Source organism: Mustelus asterias, chromosome 8, assembly GCF_964213995.1.
Source record: "Mustelus asterias chromosome 8, sMusAst1.hap1.1, whole genome shotgun sequence".
Taxonomy (NCBI): Eukaryota; Metazoa; Chordata; class Chondrichthyes; order Carcharhiniformes; family Triakidae; genus Mustelus; species Mustelus asterias.
The window spans coordinates 49,791,485-49,807,502 of NC_135808.1; the positions used below are offsets into that span (position 1 = coordinate 49,791,485).

General features: G+C 43.2%; 1 protein-coding gene across 1 annotated transcript in view; it reads left to right on the plus strand.

Moving 5' to 3' along the window:
• Positions 1-16,018, plus strand: part of LOC144497728 (rab GTPase-activating protein 1-like) — a 421,278-nt gene that overhangs the window by 73,099 nt on the left and 332,161 nt on the right. The window contains exon 5 of the mRNA XM_078219169.1: positions 2,708-2,882. Coding sequence (XP_078075295.1) covers positions 2,708-2,882 — 175 coding nt within the window. The remainder of the gene's footprint in view (positions 1-2,707; positions 2,883-16,018) is intronic.

A 16,018-nucleotide genomic window follows, 5' to 3' on the forward strand; every position in this document is an offset into this window, starting at 1 on the left:
GGTTTATCCCTCATGTTGGTTCTCCCACAATTTGCTGCAGGCCTAGTCTAAAAGCTATGTCTTTCAGTGGTCATTATACTGAGCCACTCGTTGATGAAAATTGAGTGCGATCTGTGCTTTTGCTGTTCTCATGTTTCTTCCAAGTAGTGTTCAACATAAAGCGATCATCAGTAGGAGGGCAGCAAGTGGTAAACTGGAGGAGTTTTCCTTTCTTATGTTTGACTTGATGCCTTGAGATTAGGGTCTGCAGTAAATGTTGAAGATTCACAGGGTCACTCTCCAACTTCACCCATCCCATCTGTAAACCACCATGTTGCCACCTTTGGGGTAAGGGCAGAAAGATGCTTTTGTTTTGGGAATTTAAAGGTGTTTGAAGACATCCCAAAGGAGGATCCCAACCCATGGAGATAGTGGAGCTGAGGGACGTTCTCTGGTTTCAGCTTATCTGGGTGTTTGCTGAATGTTAGTTGCAACTTGGACCTGATGTTTTTTGCAGCTCTCTAAGAGATAGTCAAAGTAAATGATAGTTAGCTAGTCCTGCTCTATGAGCAGAGCAACAAATATACTTTATCATTCACTTCATGGAATTCAAGGCAAGCTTAATCTTGGTTTGAATTTTGTGGCTTACATCAATTGGTTCAAATTCCATGTTTGGATTTCTCTAAATGTTCATGGTTCCTAATCGGATCGTAGCAGAAGACAAATAGAATGTTGGCCTTTATTGCAATGGGGATAGGGTATAAAAGAAGGGAAGTCGTGCTACAGCTGTACAGGGCATTGGTGAGACCAGTGCGTTGTGTGCAGTTTTGGTTACCACAGTTTCAGAATAAAGCATCTTCCATTTAAGACGTAGATGAGGAGGGATCTCAGTTACTGTTTGGGATTCTCTTCCACAGAGAGCAATGGAAGCTGGGATATTAAATATATTCAAGGCTGAGTTGGACAGATTTGATTGACGAGGGAGTCAATGGTTATAGGGGGCAGGTAAGGAAAGTGGAGTTAAGGCCACAATCAGATCTTATTAAATAGTGGAGCAGGCTCGAGAGGTTGAATAACTTACTCCTCCCATTTCTTATGTTGCTATGTCAACCACATTGTTGCAAGCCCAAGGACGAAAATAGGCCAAATCAGATAAAGAGGACAGATTTCCTTCCCTAAATGACAGTACTGAACTAGTGGGTTTTTAAGACATTCCAGTAACTTTGTGGTTACCATTACCAATACTAGGTTTTCTTTCTAGTTCTCTGTGTGTGTCTAGTTCACATTTGGAAATTATATTGAATTTGCTTGTGACTTATGGTCGCATTGTTCCTGGACTAGTGAGCTGGTGTTAAGAGTTCAAATCATACCACGGCAGTGGGATACATAAATTAAAATTAAATCTGGAATTTAATGCCAGTAATGGTGTAATAAAAAAGGAAAGTGTTGGAAAAGCTCGGCAGGCCTTGAGAGTGTTCTCATGGATGCTCCTCGACCTCCTAAGTTTTTCCAGTACAAATGAAATTAGGAGTAAGTTATTCCGCCCCTCAAGCCTACTCCGCCAGGTGATAAGATCATGGCTAATCTATTTGTATTTTGAGTTTCACATTCTCATCTATCCCCAATAATTTTTGAGTCTCTTGCCTAACAAGAATCTATCTACCTCCATCTTAAAAATATTCCATGACCCCAATCTCCTTCACCTCTGAGGCGGAGCACTTTGTTTTTGTTTCACGTTTCTAGCGTCCTTGGTGTTGTTTTTATATCAGTAATGGTGCCCATGAAAAAACTACTAGTTGTAGTTAAAATAAAACCTTCAAACAGTGCATTCCGGATCATCATAACTTGCTGTGTGAAATAAATTCTCATTACCCCTCTGATTCTTTCTCCAATGACCTTGCATTTGTGTCCTTTGGTTACTTTTCCTATTCATCCATGGGATGTGAACATTGCTGACGAGGCCAGCATTTGTTGCCCATTCCCAATTGCTCTTGAGATGTTGGTGGTGAACAGCCTGTATGAAAAGCTGCACCCACAGTTATGTTGGGGGAGGAGGGGGGAGTGGATTTTGGTCCAACTATTATCTAGTGACTGGAAGCGGCTTCTCCTGGTTTATACATATGGAAACCGTTCATAATTTTGAACTCCGATTAAATCTGAGAGGAACAGCTCCAGGTACTCTCGGCTCCATGTAACTGAAAAATCTTGTCACCGGTATTGTTCCTGTGAATTTCCTCATAGGCCTATCATCCTTCATAAACTGTGACTCCCATAAGCTTTTGCCCTCTATCCTCTTATTTAAAAGCTAGGATTCTTTTTAACAGCCAGATTAACTTGTCAGAAGGGAATTGAACATGCATTTAGAAAGGAGAAGTTTGGGGGCTCTGAGGAAAGAATAGGGAGGGGTGGGATTAATTTGATAGCACACTCAAGGAAGTGGCACAGGCATGATGAACGGCTTGGTTTTCTATGCTTTTAGATTCTGAGATTCTTCTGAGTAGGGTGTTTAATTCAGGATCATGTGAACATTTGTAGATCACAAGAATAAATGCTGCTTTCGGTAAAAAGGAAAAGTTGACCTTTCTCGATCAGGGCTAATTAATCTTGGGCGTGGAGTCTTCACACTTTAAAATGTTTCTATATGAAAAGAAAGCTCTTGTCAACCATTGTTTTCACTGTCTTTAAACTGAGTTTTTGCATCATTGTCTTTGTTTCCCTCCCACTTCAGGATAATAGACCAGGCTACGACCACGGAGATAGCTGCGTTTCCGATATATACAGTGTTGTTCTGTGTCCGAGGTGTCGATGGGACTTTGGAGAGCAATTGCTTTGCGTTTACCGAAAGTTACTGCAGTACAGATGAGTTCCAGCTTCATGTGTTCTGCTGTGAGATCAAAGAAGCTGTAAGTACCGTATTCTGACCCTTTGAGTGCTAAAATTATTATAGCTTTCAGAATAAACTTGCAGTATCAAAAGCAGAAACCATAAATTATTTATAACCTTTTATCTAAATCTGCCAGCTCTTTTTGTGAAAAAGTAATTTAACAGCTAAATGAATGGAGGAGCTGAATGTATTTAGCTCCCTGTCACTTCTGAGTGTCATGATGTGGAGATGCCGGCGTTGGACTGGGGTAAACACAGTAAGAAGTTTAACAACACCAGGTTAAAGTCCAACAGGTTTATTTGGTAGCAAAAGCCACACAAGCTTTCGAGGCTCTGAGCCCCTTCTTCAGGTGTGGCTTTGCTACCAAATAAACCTGTTGGACTTTAACCTGGTGTTGTTAAACTACTTCTGAGTGTAGCCATGATGTGGAGATGCCGGCGTTGGACTGGGGTAAACACAGTAAGAAGTTTAACAACACCAGGTTGAAGTCCAACAGGTTTGACCTGTTGGACTTGAACCTGGTGTTGTCAAACTTCTTACTTCTGAGTGTAACCACAGTCACATGCAGTGAATTAATTTGAAGTGTTATGTTGGTGAGTGCACCTGAATAAACAGTCATACTATGGCTTAGGCTATAAATGACTAAGCAGATATATTAATACCAAGTAGATAAGCAGCAAACGACAAGCAACAGAATTACAGTGATATACAGAATTTGATGGTTCTTCCCAAATGTTGGAAATAAATTAGCCCATGAAGACGATTTCAGTATAGTTAACCTGATGAGGTCCCTTGACAAAATGTTTTATCGATTTGGTGCATGGCCTTCTCTGGAGTCACTTGAGCCCCTCGACCACCCTCTTGCCCCTCTTTTCAATATGCGCTCGAGAATTGAAGAATAGGGAGCAAAGCAATGCTGGAAATAAGGCTGTGAAGAGAAAGGATTGGTTATGATGGTCCGAGTGTATGGGGCCTTCGTCAGAATTTAATCAGCATCAGGCAATGAATGACGCGTATCTTCTCTTCGAGAAGAAAAAGAGAATCAAAGCAGCGTTCATCAAAACAAAAGAAATCTGTCACTCATACTAAGATTTGACTGATCACTTTGTGATTCATGTGTTTACTGGGGTGCAGAGTTATCAAGCTGCCAGTCCCTGAGGCTGAGATATAAATATTCATACAGATTGAAATCATGAAGCTTTTTGAACAGAGCAAGGCTAATGGCTTAACAGTTAACAAACATTAGAATACTAAAGAAACCACTTATTTAATTACAGTAACCTACAGATGTATTAACCATGCAGTGTAACTTCTACAGCCCTCAGGGAAGCATAATCTACTGCAATTCTTGTAGTAACCAATATTTAAAGTGACTACCTATTTCCCTTCTCTTTCTGCATATTTATTAAAATACATCGACCAATGGTTAAAATTGTGACTGAGAAAGCTCATTTGTTACACTCCCCTGTTGCTGCATCTTTATGAACACCACATCCTTTCAACTACTTCCAGTTCTTCGCTCATATATACTAGCCATGCCTAGCCTTCAGTCTCCCACAGGGAAATGTTCTCTCTCTTTTTCTCTGCTTCTCTACAACATTGCCATTCTGAAAAGTTTTGTGATTTCGAATTTGCTGTTTTTCCATTGACATCAGCTTCACTTTGGTTTGATGGTAAGCCTTTTTAACATGTTTTAGCAGTAAACTTCATCTTCAGTTAACTTCAGACCTATTGATTTTGTTATGGGTTTTGTGCAGCAGTTGTGATCTGATCGTTTTGTGCCTTTAAATTTGATGTAATTTTGAGGAATGGGAAGATGTGTGTCCATTCAGGAAAGTCTAGTGGATACTTCTCATGCTGGAAAGACCCATGTTTAAGAGAACAGGATGGTTTGTTTTAAAATGTTCAGAACTGAGTGTGTGTAATTGGGTTTTTGATACATATTTAGAAGAATCCAAGGCCAGTGGAATTTGTTCAACAAACTAAGCGGTTGTTCATGCATATAGAAATGCAAAGAAAGCCAGAAATAAAAAGAGAAAGTGCTGAAAAAAACCCAGCACATCCGGCAGCATTCCTGGAGAGAGAAACAGAGCTAAACTTTGGGGTTGAATGACTCTTTAGAACTTCTTTGGAGTTCCGAAGTAGTCATTTAACTCAGAATGCTAACTCTGTTTTTCTCTCTCTATAGATGCTGCCAGACCCTCTGTTTTTCCAACACTTTGTTTTGTTTCACATTTCTAGCATCTACAGAATTTTGCTTTTATTATTCTGAGGACAGATATTTTAAAAAGAATTAAAGGATACACAGCATTGACAGCTGCGGAGAGGTGTATGAAAAAGTCTTGCAAGCTAAATAGTGTTTTTAGGAATATAAAGTAAGAGAATGAATAGCAAGGGAAATCTGGACCCATGAAAGATGCAGACTGTAATCGACTATAAGGAAATGGCAGCCTTGTTAAATGGGTGCTTTGTATCTATCCACTGTAGAGGAAGAGAACAAAATATCAGTAGTACAGTGGAACAGAAGCATAAATCAAGGAGTGGAACTTATTGGAGTTAATATAAATAAAAATGCCACTGAAGATGGAGACAAACTCCAGGATCTGGGGATTTATTCCTCAGGCTATGAAAAGAAGTAGGTGAGAAAATTGTAGGTGCGTTTGTATTCTGCCAAGACTCTATTGTTTTGAAATTAAACCATTGGCTTGAAATATTATAAGTGTCTCCCCACTGTTTAGAAACCTTGAAAATGAGAAAGAGGAACCTTGTAACGATGGAGCTGTCAGCTGAATTGTCAGTTGTAGGCAAAATATTAGAATGTGCCATTAGAAACAGTGTGATTTGTGTTCTTGAAGAATTTTGATCTGTTTAGGGATAAGACCGTAAGACGTAGGAGCAGAAGTAGGCCATTCGGCCCATTGAGTCTGTTCCGCCATTCAGTGAGATCGGATGTGATAATCCTCAACTTCACTTTCTTATCTTATCTCCATAACCCTTGATTCCATTGCTGGTGGGATTTGTGGTTAACTTAAATTTGTGGTTAACTTAAACTTTTTGAGGAGGTTGCAATAATGTTGGGTATTACAATGCCCATAGATGTTGTGTATTTGGACTTCTGGAAGTCATTTGATTAGATTCAGCATGAGAGAATGTCAGCAAAAATGAAAGTGCACAGAATTTGAGGCAAACCTGCAACATGGGTTAGAAATTGGTCCGAAGATAGGGAGGAGACAGAGAGAGTAGAGATAAAGAGAGAGAGAGATATACTCTGATCACACAGGTGGTTATCCTTGGGTAGTAATCAATGACTTGTCTTTCAAAGATTGTAGGTAATGCGAAGTTGAGAAGCATAGTAAGTAGTGCTGATCAAAGCAAGAAGTTGTAAATGAACATGGTTACATTAAGAGAGTTGTACCAGGGAAAGTGAAAGCCTTTGGATCCAGAAAAATCAAGAGTATTTTCAAAATATGACAAATGAGAATCTGTAGATGAGCATTGAAGTTTTCCATGTTAATTGTATAAATTACAGTTAGATATTGTTAAGGTGAAGGGTACTGGTTGGATGATTACTTCTACCCCAGTGGCAATATTTTTTTTATATGTACTTAAGTAGAGTTAGGAGCTATACATTTCCTCACTCTAAATACATTTAAAACTGAGTAAAGGTTTGCTCCCTGCTGCACCTAGCTGTCAGGCTTTAACGGCAGTAAGAAGTCTCTCAACACCAGGTTAAAGTCCAACAGGTTTATTTGGCAGCACAAGCTTTCGGAGTATTGCTCCTTCTTCAGGTGAGTGGGAGTTGTGTTCACAAACAGGGCATGTACGGACACAAACTCAATTTACAAAATAATGGTTGGAATGCAAGCCTTTATAGATAACCAAGTCTTAACGGTACAGACAATGTGAGTGGAGAGAGAGCCAAGCACAAATTAAAGAGATGTGTATTGTCTCCAGCCAGGACAGTTAGTGAGATTTTGCAAGCCCAGGCAAGTCGTGGGGGTTACATATAGTGTGACATGAGCCCAAGATCCCGGTTGAGGCTGTCCTCGTGTGCGGAACTTGGCTATCAGTTTCTGCTCAGTGATTCTGCGTTGTCGTGTGTCGTGAAGGCCACCTTGGAGAACGCTTACCCGAAGATCAGAGGCTGAATGCCCGTGACTGCTGAAATGTTCCCCGACTGGAAGGAAACACTCCTACCTGGTGATTGTCGAGCGGTGTTCATTCATCACTTGTCGTAGCGCTTGCATGGTCTTACCAATGTACCATGCCTCGGGACATCCTTTCCTGCAGCGTATCAGGTAAACAACGTTGGCCGAGTCGCGAGAGTATGTACCTTGTACCTGGTGGATGGTGTTCTCACGTGAGATGATGGCATCCGTGTTGATGATCCGGCACGTCTTGCAGAGGTTGCTGTGGCAGGGTTGTGTGGTGTCATGGTCACTGTTCTCCTGAATGCTGGGTAGTTTGCTGCGGACAATGGTCTGTTTGAGGTTATGCGGTTGTTTGAAGGCAAGAAGTGGGGGTGTGGGGATGGCCTTGGCGAGATGTTCGTCTTCATCGGTGACATATTGAAGGCTCCGGAGAAGATGTCGGAGCTTCCCCGCTCCGGGGAAGTACTGGACAACGAAGGATACTCTGTCTGAGGAGGTCGGTGCGGTTTTTCACTGTGGCACGTCGAAACTGTCGATCGATGAGTCAAGCGCCATATCCTGTTCTTATAAGGGCATCTTTCAGCATCTGGAGGTGTCTGTTGCGATCCTCCTCATCTGAGCAGATCCTGTGTATACGGAGGGCTTGTCCGTAGGGGATGGCTTCTTTAACGTGTTTAGGGTGGAAGCTGGAGAAGTGGAGCATCATGAGGTTATCCATGGGCTTGCGGTACAGTGAAGTGCTGAGGTGACCGTCCTTGATGGAGATGCGTGTGTCCAAGAATGCAACCGATTCCGGAGAGTAGTCCATGGTGAGTCTGATGGTGGGATGGAACTTGTTGATGTCCTCATATAGTTGTTTCAATGATTGTTCGCCGTGAGTCCAGAGGAAGAAAATGTCATCGATGTAACTAGTACCTCTTTAACTTGTGCTTGACCCTCTCTCCAGTCACGTTGTCTGTACCTTTAAGACTTGATTATCTGTAAAGACTCGCATTCCAACCATTATCTTGTAAATTGAGTTTGTGTCTATATATTCCCTATTTGTGAACGCAACTCCCACTCACCTGATGAAGGGGCAGTGCTCCAAAAGCTTGTGCTGCCAAATAAACCTGTTGGACTTTAACCTGGTGTTGTGAGACTTCTTACTGTGCTTATTCCAGTCCAACATCGGCATCTCCACATCAGCGTTTAGCGGTCCATTTTCCGAAATCACTGAAGTGGCCAGGTACAAAAATATCAATCAGAAAGACTAATGGGCTGTTGGCATTTATTTTAAGAGGCCTAGAATACAAAGAGGTGACGGTTATGCTTCAGTTGTACAGAACATTGGTCAGACTCCATCTGGAGTACCGCATTCAGTTCTGTGTACCACATCTTAGGAGGAACAGATTGGGCACTAGAGGGAGTGCAGTGTACCTTAACCAGAATGATATCAGGGCTAAAAGGATTAAAGTCTGCTAACTAATTGCATAGACTTTTGTTTCCTCGAGTATAGAAAACTGATGGGTGACTTAATTAAGATATTGAAAAAGATAAGGGAATTCAATAGCATAGATACAGAGAACTCTTTCCTCTGGTGGGGGTCTCCAGAACAATGGGCACTATCTTAAGTTTAGTGCACAGTTTCCAACAGAAATTGGGCATTCAGCCTCTTGAGTTTGTGGTGCCATTCTATCATATTATCATAGAAACCCTATAGTGCAGAAGGCCATTCAGCCCATCAAGCCTGCACCGACAACAATCCCACGTAGGCGCTATCCCCGGAACCCCATATATTTGCCCTGTTAATCCCTCTAACATACACATCCTGGGACACTAAGAGGCAATTTAGCATGGCCAATCAACCTAATCTGCACATCTTTGGACTGTGGGAGGAAACCGGAGCACCCGGAGGAAACCCACGCAGACACGGGGAGAATGTGCAAACTCCACACAGACAGTGACCCATGCCGGGAATTGAACTCGGGTCCCTGAAGCTGTGAGGCAGCAGTTGCTAACCACTGTGCTACCATGCCGCCGAATCTTAATTCCATTTATCTGTTTTAGCTGCTTGATGCTCTCACCCAATGGAAATTTATAGATCTCAGCCTTAAAATTTTCAGTTGACCAGCGTGCAATCTTTTAGGGGAGCGGGAGTTCCTGATTTTCTTTGTGGAAAAAGTGCTTCCCGATTTCACCCCGATTAGCGGCACAGTAGCACAGTGGTTAGCACTGCTGCTTCACAGCTCCAGGGTCCCGGGTTCGATCCCCGGCTCGGGAAACTGTCTGTGTGGAGTTTGCACATTCTCCTCGTGTCTGCGTGGGTTTCCTCCGGGTGCTCCGGTTTCCTCCCACAGTCCAAAGATGTGCGGGTTAGGTTGATTGGCCAGGTTAAAAATTGCCCCTTAGAGTCCTGGGATGCGTGGATTAGCGGGTAAATTAGCGGGTAAAAAAAGGGATTAGCGGGTAGGGCCTGGGTGGGATTGTGGTCGGTGCAGACTCGATGGGCCGAATGGCCTCCTTCTGCACTGTAGGGTTTCTATGATTCTATGATTCTAGCCAAGATCTAATTTTAAGATTAGGTTCCCTCATTCTGAATTCCTCCACCAGAGGAAAGAGTTTCACTCCATTGAACCCCTTTATCATTTTTAAACATTCTATTAGATCATTCCTCAGCCAACCCTAAGGGATATCAACCAAGTTTTATGCATGCTGCCCTCGCAATTTAATCCTTTATGAATTGAGTGTCATTTTGGTGGGTTATTGATGCCTAGTATATTCCTGCTGAGGTCCAGTGCCCAAAACTGAACATTGTTCTCCAGATGGATTCTATACAGCTGAAACATCACCTCCCTACTTACCTGTCTCGATCCAGCCACAGGTGCTATCAGCATTGATTTTGGTGTGCAACCTCAACTTGTCCCCCCCTCCTGCAAAATACAACATTCCCACTTTTTAAGTAAACCTTTCTGTACTTCCTGATGCTTTATTTTAGTGCATCCTATTCAATGGATTCCTTCATGTTCCAAAAGACACTGGCTTGCTGATGTGCTGACTTCCCCTGTAGGGATCTGACTCTATTCTCGAATGCTGAGATTGCTTGATGACATTTGAATCTGTCCAGAACTGTTTTTATTTCCATGTAGAGAGAGCCAAATTACATCCTCTGAGTTTGGCTTATTTATTGGAGTTTGGGACCTCCTATGGTGAGGGTTCCCAAGCTCAGCTGGTTGTGGAATACTTTCCTTTGGTATGCGGAAATCCTCCATTTGAGCTACGTGGCTGAGTCAGTGAAACTGAGTTCTGATTAACATGCTCTTGATGCTAGGTCTACAGTACCTCACAAAAACTTCAGTGTTAGGGATTTTATCCTGTTGCTTGATGTTGCAGATAGATCTTAAGCAGCGAAGGTGGAATGTGTCTAGTCACTTTACCGAGACTGGTAGGTTCTCCATGCCTCACAGCCATAGAGAAGGGATGTGAGAACCATTGCCTGATAGACGTTGACCTTTGTTTTAATACAAACCCCATACTCTCTACAAACCTGAGCCTGCTGAGTGCTAAACTTGCATTTACTAGGTGATAAGTGATTTCACCATCTAATGTGGTGGTGTGAAGACATTGCAATACTCCACATTTGGTCTAACTTGAGCTTTATATAGCTGAAGTATAATTTTTACCCCTTTGTATTCCAGCCCTCCTGAGATGGCTTTTTCTCTTTGTACCTGGCTGTCTGCTAGCTTTTGTTATTTCTGAACATGGGGAGAAGGTGATGGAGTGGTAATGTCATTGAAAGACCCAGGTTCGTTCTCTGGAGGCATGGGTTCAAATCCCATCACAGAGACGTGGCAGCAAGGGGAACAGGGCTGGGATCTAAATATCCAAGGATATGTGTCCTATCGGGAGGACAGGCAGATGGGCAAAGGGGGCGGGGTTGCATTGTTAGTAAGGAATGAAGTTAAATCGATTGCAAGAAGTGATATAGGATCAGAAGGCATAGAATCTCTGTGAATAGAGTTGAGGAATCGCAAAGGTACAAAGACCCTGATGGGAGTTATGTAGCAGTAATTGGGATGTGGGGCAGAAAATAAATCAGGAGATAGAAAAGGCATATAAAAAAGACAATATTACAATAATCACGGGGGACTTCAATATGCAGGTGGACTGGGAAAATCAGGTAGGTAGTGGATCCCAAGAAAAGAAATTTGTGGAATGTCGAAGAGATGGTTTTCTTGGAGCAGCTTGTGACAGAGCCTACAAGGGAACAGGCAATTCTGGATTTGGTGATGTGTAATGAGGCAGACTTGATTAAGGAACTTAAGATGAAGGAATCCTTAGGGAGCAGTGACCACTATATGATAGAATTAACCCTGCAGTTTGAGAGGGAGAAGCTGGAATGAGATGTAACAGTATTACAATTAAATAAAGCTAACTAAAAGACATGAGGGAGGAGCTGGCCAGAGTTGATTGGAAAGGGAGCCTCGCAGGGAAGACGGTGGAACATAGAACATAGAACATAGAACATTACAGCGCAGAACAGGCCCTTCGGCCCACGATGTTGCACCGACCAGTTAAAAAAAAAACTGTGACCCTCCAACCTAAACCAATTTCTTTTCGTCCATGAACCTATCTACGGATCTCTTAAACGCCCCCAAACTAGGCGCATTTACTACTGATGCTGGCAGGGCATTCCAATCCCTCACCACCCTCTGGGTAAAGAACCTACCCCTGACATCGGTTCTATAACTACCCCCCCTCAATTTAAAGCCATGCCCCCTCGTGCTGGATTTCTCCATCAGAGGAAAAAGGCTATCACTATCCACCCTATCTAAACCTCTAATCATCTTATATGTTTCAATAAGATCCCCTCTTAGCCGCCGCCTTTCCAGCGAAAACAATCCCAAATCCCTCAGCCTCTCCTCATAGGATCTCCCCTCCATACCAGGCAACATCCTGGTAAACCTCCTCTGCACCCTCTCCAAAGCCTCCACATCCTTCCTGTAATGTGGGGACCAGAACTGCACACAGTACTCCAAGTGCGGCCGCACCAGAGTTGTGTACAGTTGCAACATAACGCTACGACTCCTAAATTCAATCCCCCTACCAATAAACGCCAAGACACCATATGCCTTCTTAACAACCTTATCTACTTGATTCCCAACTTTCAGGGATCTATGCACACATACACCTAGATCCCTCTGCTCCTCCACACTATTCAAAGTCCTCCCGTTAGCCCTATACTCAACACATCTGTTATTCCTACCAAAGTGAATTACCTCACACTTCTCCGCATTAAACTCCATCCGCCACCTCTCGACCCAACTTTGCAACCTGTCTAAGTCTTCCTGCAAACTACGACACCCTTCCTCACTGTCTACCACACCACCGACTTTGGTGTCATCAGCAAATTTGCTAATCCACCCAACTATACCCTCATCCAGATCATTAATAAATATTACAAACAGCAGTGGCCCCAAAACAGATCCCTGAGGTACACCACTTGTAACCGCACTCCATGATGAATATTTACTATCAACCACCACCCTCTGTTTCCTATCCGCTAGCCAATTCCTGATCCAATTTCCTAGATCACCCCCAATCCCATACATCTGCATTTTCTGCAGAAGCCTACCATGGTGAACCTTATCAAACGCCTTACTAAAATCCATATATACCACGTCCACTGCCTTGCCCCCATCCACCTCCTTGGTCACTTTCTCAAAAAACTCAATAAGGTTAGTAAGGCACGACCTACCTGCCACAAAACCATGCTGACTATCACCTATCAATTCATTACTCTCCAAATAACTATAAATCCTATCCCTTATAATTTTTTCCAACATCTTGCCGACAACAGAAGTGAGACTCACCGGTCTATAATTCCCGGGGAAGTCTCTGTTCCCCTTCTTAAACAATGGGACAACATTCGCTAACCTCCAATCTTCTGGTACTATACCAGAGGCCAACGACGACCTGAAGATCAGAGCCAGAGGCTCTGCAATCACTTCTCTTGCCTCCCAGAGAATCCTTGGATAAATCCCATCCGGACCAGGGGATTTATCTATTTTCAGACCCTCCAGAATATCCTGCACATCCTCCTTATCAACTGTAATACTGTCTATTCTACTCCCTTGCAACCCAGTGTCCTCCTCAGCTATATTCATGTCCCCTTGCGTGAACACCGAAGAGAAATATTGGTTCAATGCTTCACCAATCTCCTCCGGTTCCACACATAACTTCCCTCTGCCATCTATAACTGGCCCTAAACTTGCCCTAACCAACCTTCTGTTCTTGACATACCTATAGAACGCCTTAGGATTCTCTTTAACCCTATCCGCCAAAGTCTTCTCATGTCCCCTTTTAGCCCTTCTAAGCTCGCTCTTCAACTCCCTCTTAGCCAATCTAAAGCTTTCTAGTGCACTACCCGAGTGCTCACGTCTCATCCGAACATAAGCCTCCTTTTTCTTTTTAACCAACAAAGAAACTTTTTTGGTGCACCACGGTTCCCTAGCCCTACCAATTCCTCCTTGCCTGACAGGGACATACCTATCACAGACTCGCAGTAGCTGCTCCTTGAAAAAACTCCACATGTCGGACGTTCCCAGTCCCTGTAATCTCCTAGTCCAACCTATGTTTCCTAATTCTCTCCTAATAGCCTCATAATTACCCTTCCCCCAGCTAAAACCATTGGCCCGAGGTTCATGCCTATCCCTTTCCATCACTAAGGTGAACGTAACCGAATTGTGGTCACTATCACCAAAATGCACACCAACTTCCAAGTCTAGCACCTGGTCTGGCTCATTTCCCAGCACCAGATCCAATATAGCCTCACCTCTAGTTGGCCTGTCTACATACTGAGTCAAAAAACCTTCCTGCACGCTTTGAACAAAAACTGACCCCTCTAACGAGCTAGAGCTATAACAATTCCAGTCAATGGACAGCAATGGCAGGAATTTTTGGGGGTTATTCGGGAGGCACAATAGAAATTCATCCCAAGGAGGAGGAAACATGCGAAGGGGAGGTCGAGGCATCCATGCCTGACGAGAGAAGTCAAGGACATCATAAAAGCAAAAGAAAAAGCATACTAAGTGGCAAGGATTAGTGGGAAGCCAGAGGATTGGGAAACCTTTAAAAGCGAGCAGAGGACAACTAAAAAAGCAATAAGGGGGGAGAAGATGAAATATGAGTGTAAGCTAGCTAGTAATATGAAAGAAGATAGAAAGAGTTTTTTTTCAATATATAAAAAATAAGAGAGAGGCAAAAATTGGACCACTGGAAAATGAGGCTGGAGAAGTAATAATGGGAAACAAAGCAATGGCAGAGGAACTGAATAGTTACTTTGCATCAGTCTTCATGGTGGAAGATACCAGTGGGATGCCAGAGCTTCAGGAGAGTCAGGGGGTACAGGTGAGTGTAGTGGCCATCAGTAAGAAGAAGGTTCTGGGGAAACTGAAAGGTCTGAAGTTGGGTAAATCACCTGGACCGGATGGACTATACCCAAGAGATAGCTGAGGAAATTGTAGAGGCATTGGTGGTGATCTTTCAGCAATCACTGGAGGCAGGGAGGGTCCCAGAGGACTGGAAAGTAGCTAACATAACATCGCTGTTTAAGAAGGGAGGGAGGCAGCAGACGGGAAATTATAGGCCTGTTAGCCTGACTTCGGTTATTGGCAAGATTTTAGAGTCCATTATTAAAGATGAGATCGTGGAGTACTTGGAAGTGCATGATAAAGTAGGATTGAGTCAGCACGGCTTTGTCAAGGGGAGGTCATGTCTGACAGATCTGTTAGAGTTCTTTGAGGAGGTAACAAGGAAGTTAGATAAAGGAGAACCAGTGGACGTGATTTATTTAGATTTCCAGAAGGCCTTTGACAAGGTGCCGCATAGGAGACTGTTAAATAAGAGCCCATGGTGTTAAGGATAAGATACTGGCATGGATAGAGGATTGGCTGATTAGCAGAAGACAGAGAGTGGGATAAAGGGGTCTTTTTCAGAATGCAGGCCGGTAACTAGTGGTCTGCCTCAGGGGTCAGTGCTGGGACCACAAATTTTCACAATATACATTAATGATTTGGAAGGAACTGAAGGCACTGTTGCTAAGTTTGCAGATGATACAAAGATATCTAGAGGGACAGATAGTATTGAGGAAGCAGGAGGGTTGCAGAAGGACTTGGGCAGGTTAGGAGAGTGGGCAAAGAAATGGCAGATGGAATACAATGTGGAAAAGTGTGAGGTTATCCACTTTGGAAGGATTTATGGATGGATAGACTATTTTCTAAATGGGAAAATGCTTAGGAAATCAGAAACACAAAGGGACTTGGGAGTCATTGTTCAAGATTCTCTTAAAGTTAACGTGCAGGTTCAGTCGGCAGTTAGGAAGGCAAATGCAATGTTAGCATTCATGTCAAGAGGGCTAGAATACAAGAGCAGGGATGTACTTCTGAGGCTGTATAAGGCTCTGGTCAGACCCCATTTGGAGTATTGTGAGCAGTTTTGGGCCCCATGTCTAAGGAAGGATGTGCTGGCCTTGGAAAGAGTCCAGAGAAGGTTCACAAGAATGATCCCTGCAATGAAGAGCCTGTCTATGAGGAATGGTTGAGGAATCTGGGTCTGTACTCGTTGAGTTTAGAAGGATGAGGGGGGATCTTATTGAAACTTACAGAATACTGCGAGGGCTGGATAGAGTGGATGTGGAGAGCATGTTTCCACTAGTAAGGAAAACGAACCAGAGGGCACAACCTCAGACTAAAGGGACGATCCTTTAAAACAGAGATGAGGAGGAATTTCTTCAGCCAGAGAGTGGTGAATCTATGGAACTCTTTTCCGCAGAAGGCTGTGGAGGCCAGGTCATTGAATGTCTTTAAGACAGAGATAGATAGGTTCTTGATAATAAGGGGGTCAGGGGTTATGGGGGAAAAGGCAGAAGAATGGGGATGAGAAAAATATCAGCCATGATTGAATGGCAGAGCAGACTCGATGGGCCGAGTGGCCTAATTCTGCTCCTATGTCTTATGGTCTTATAGCA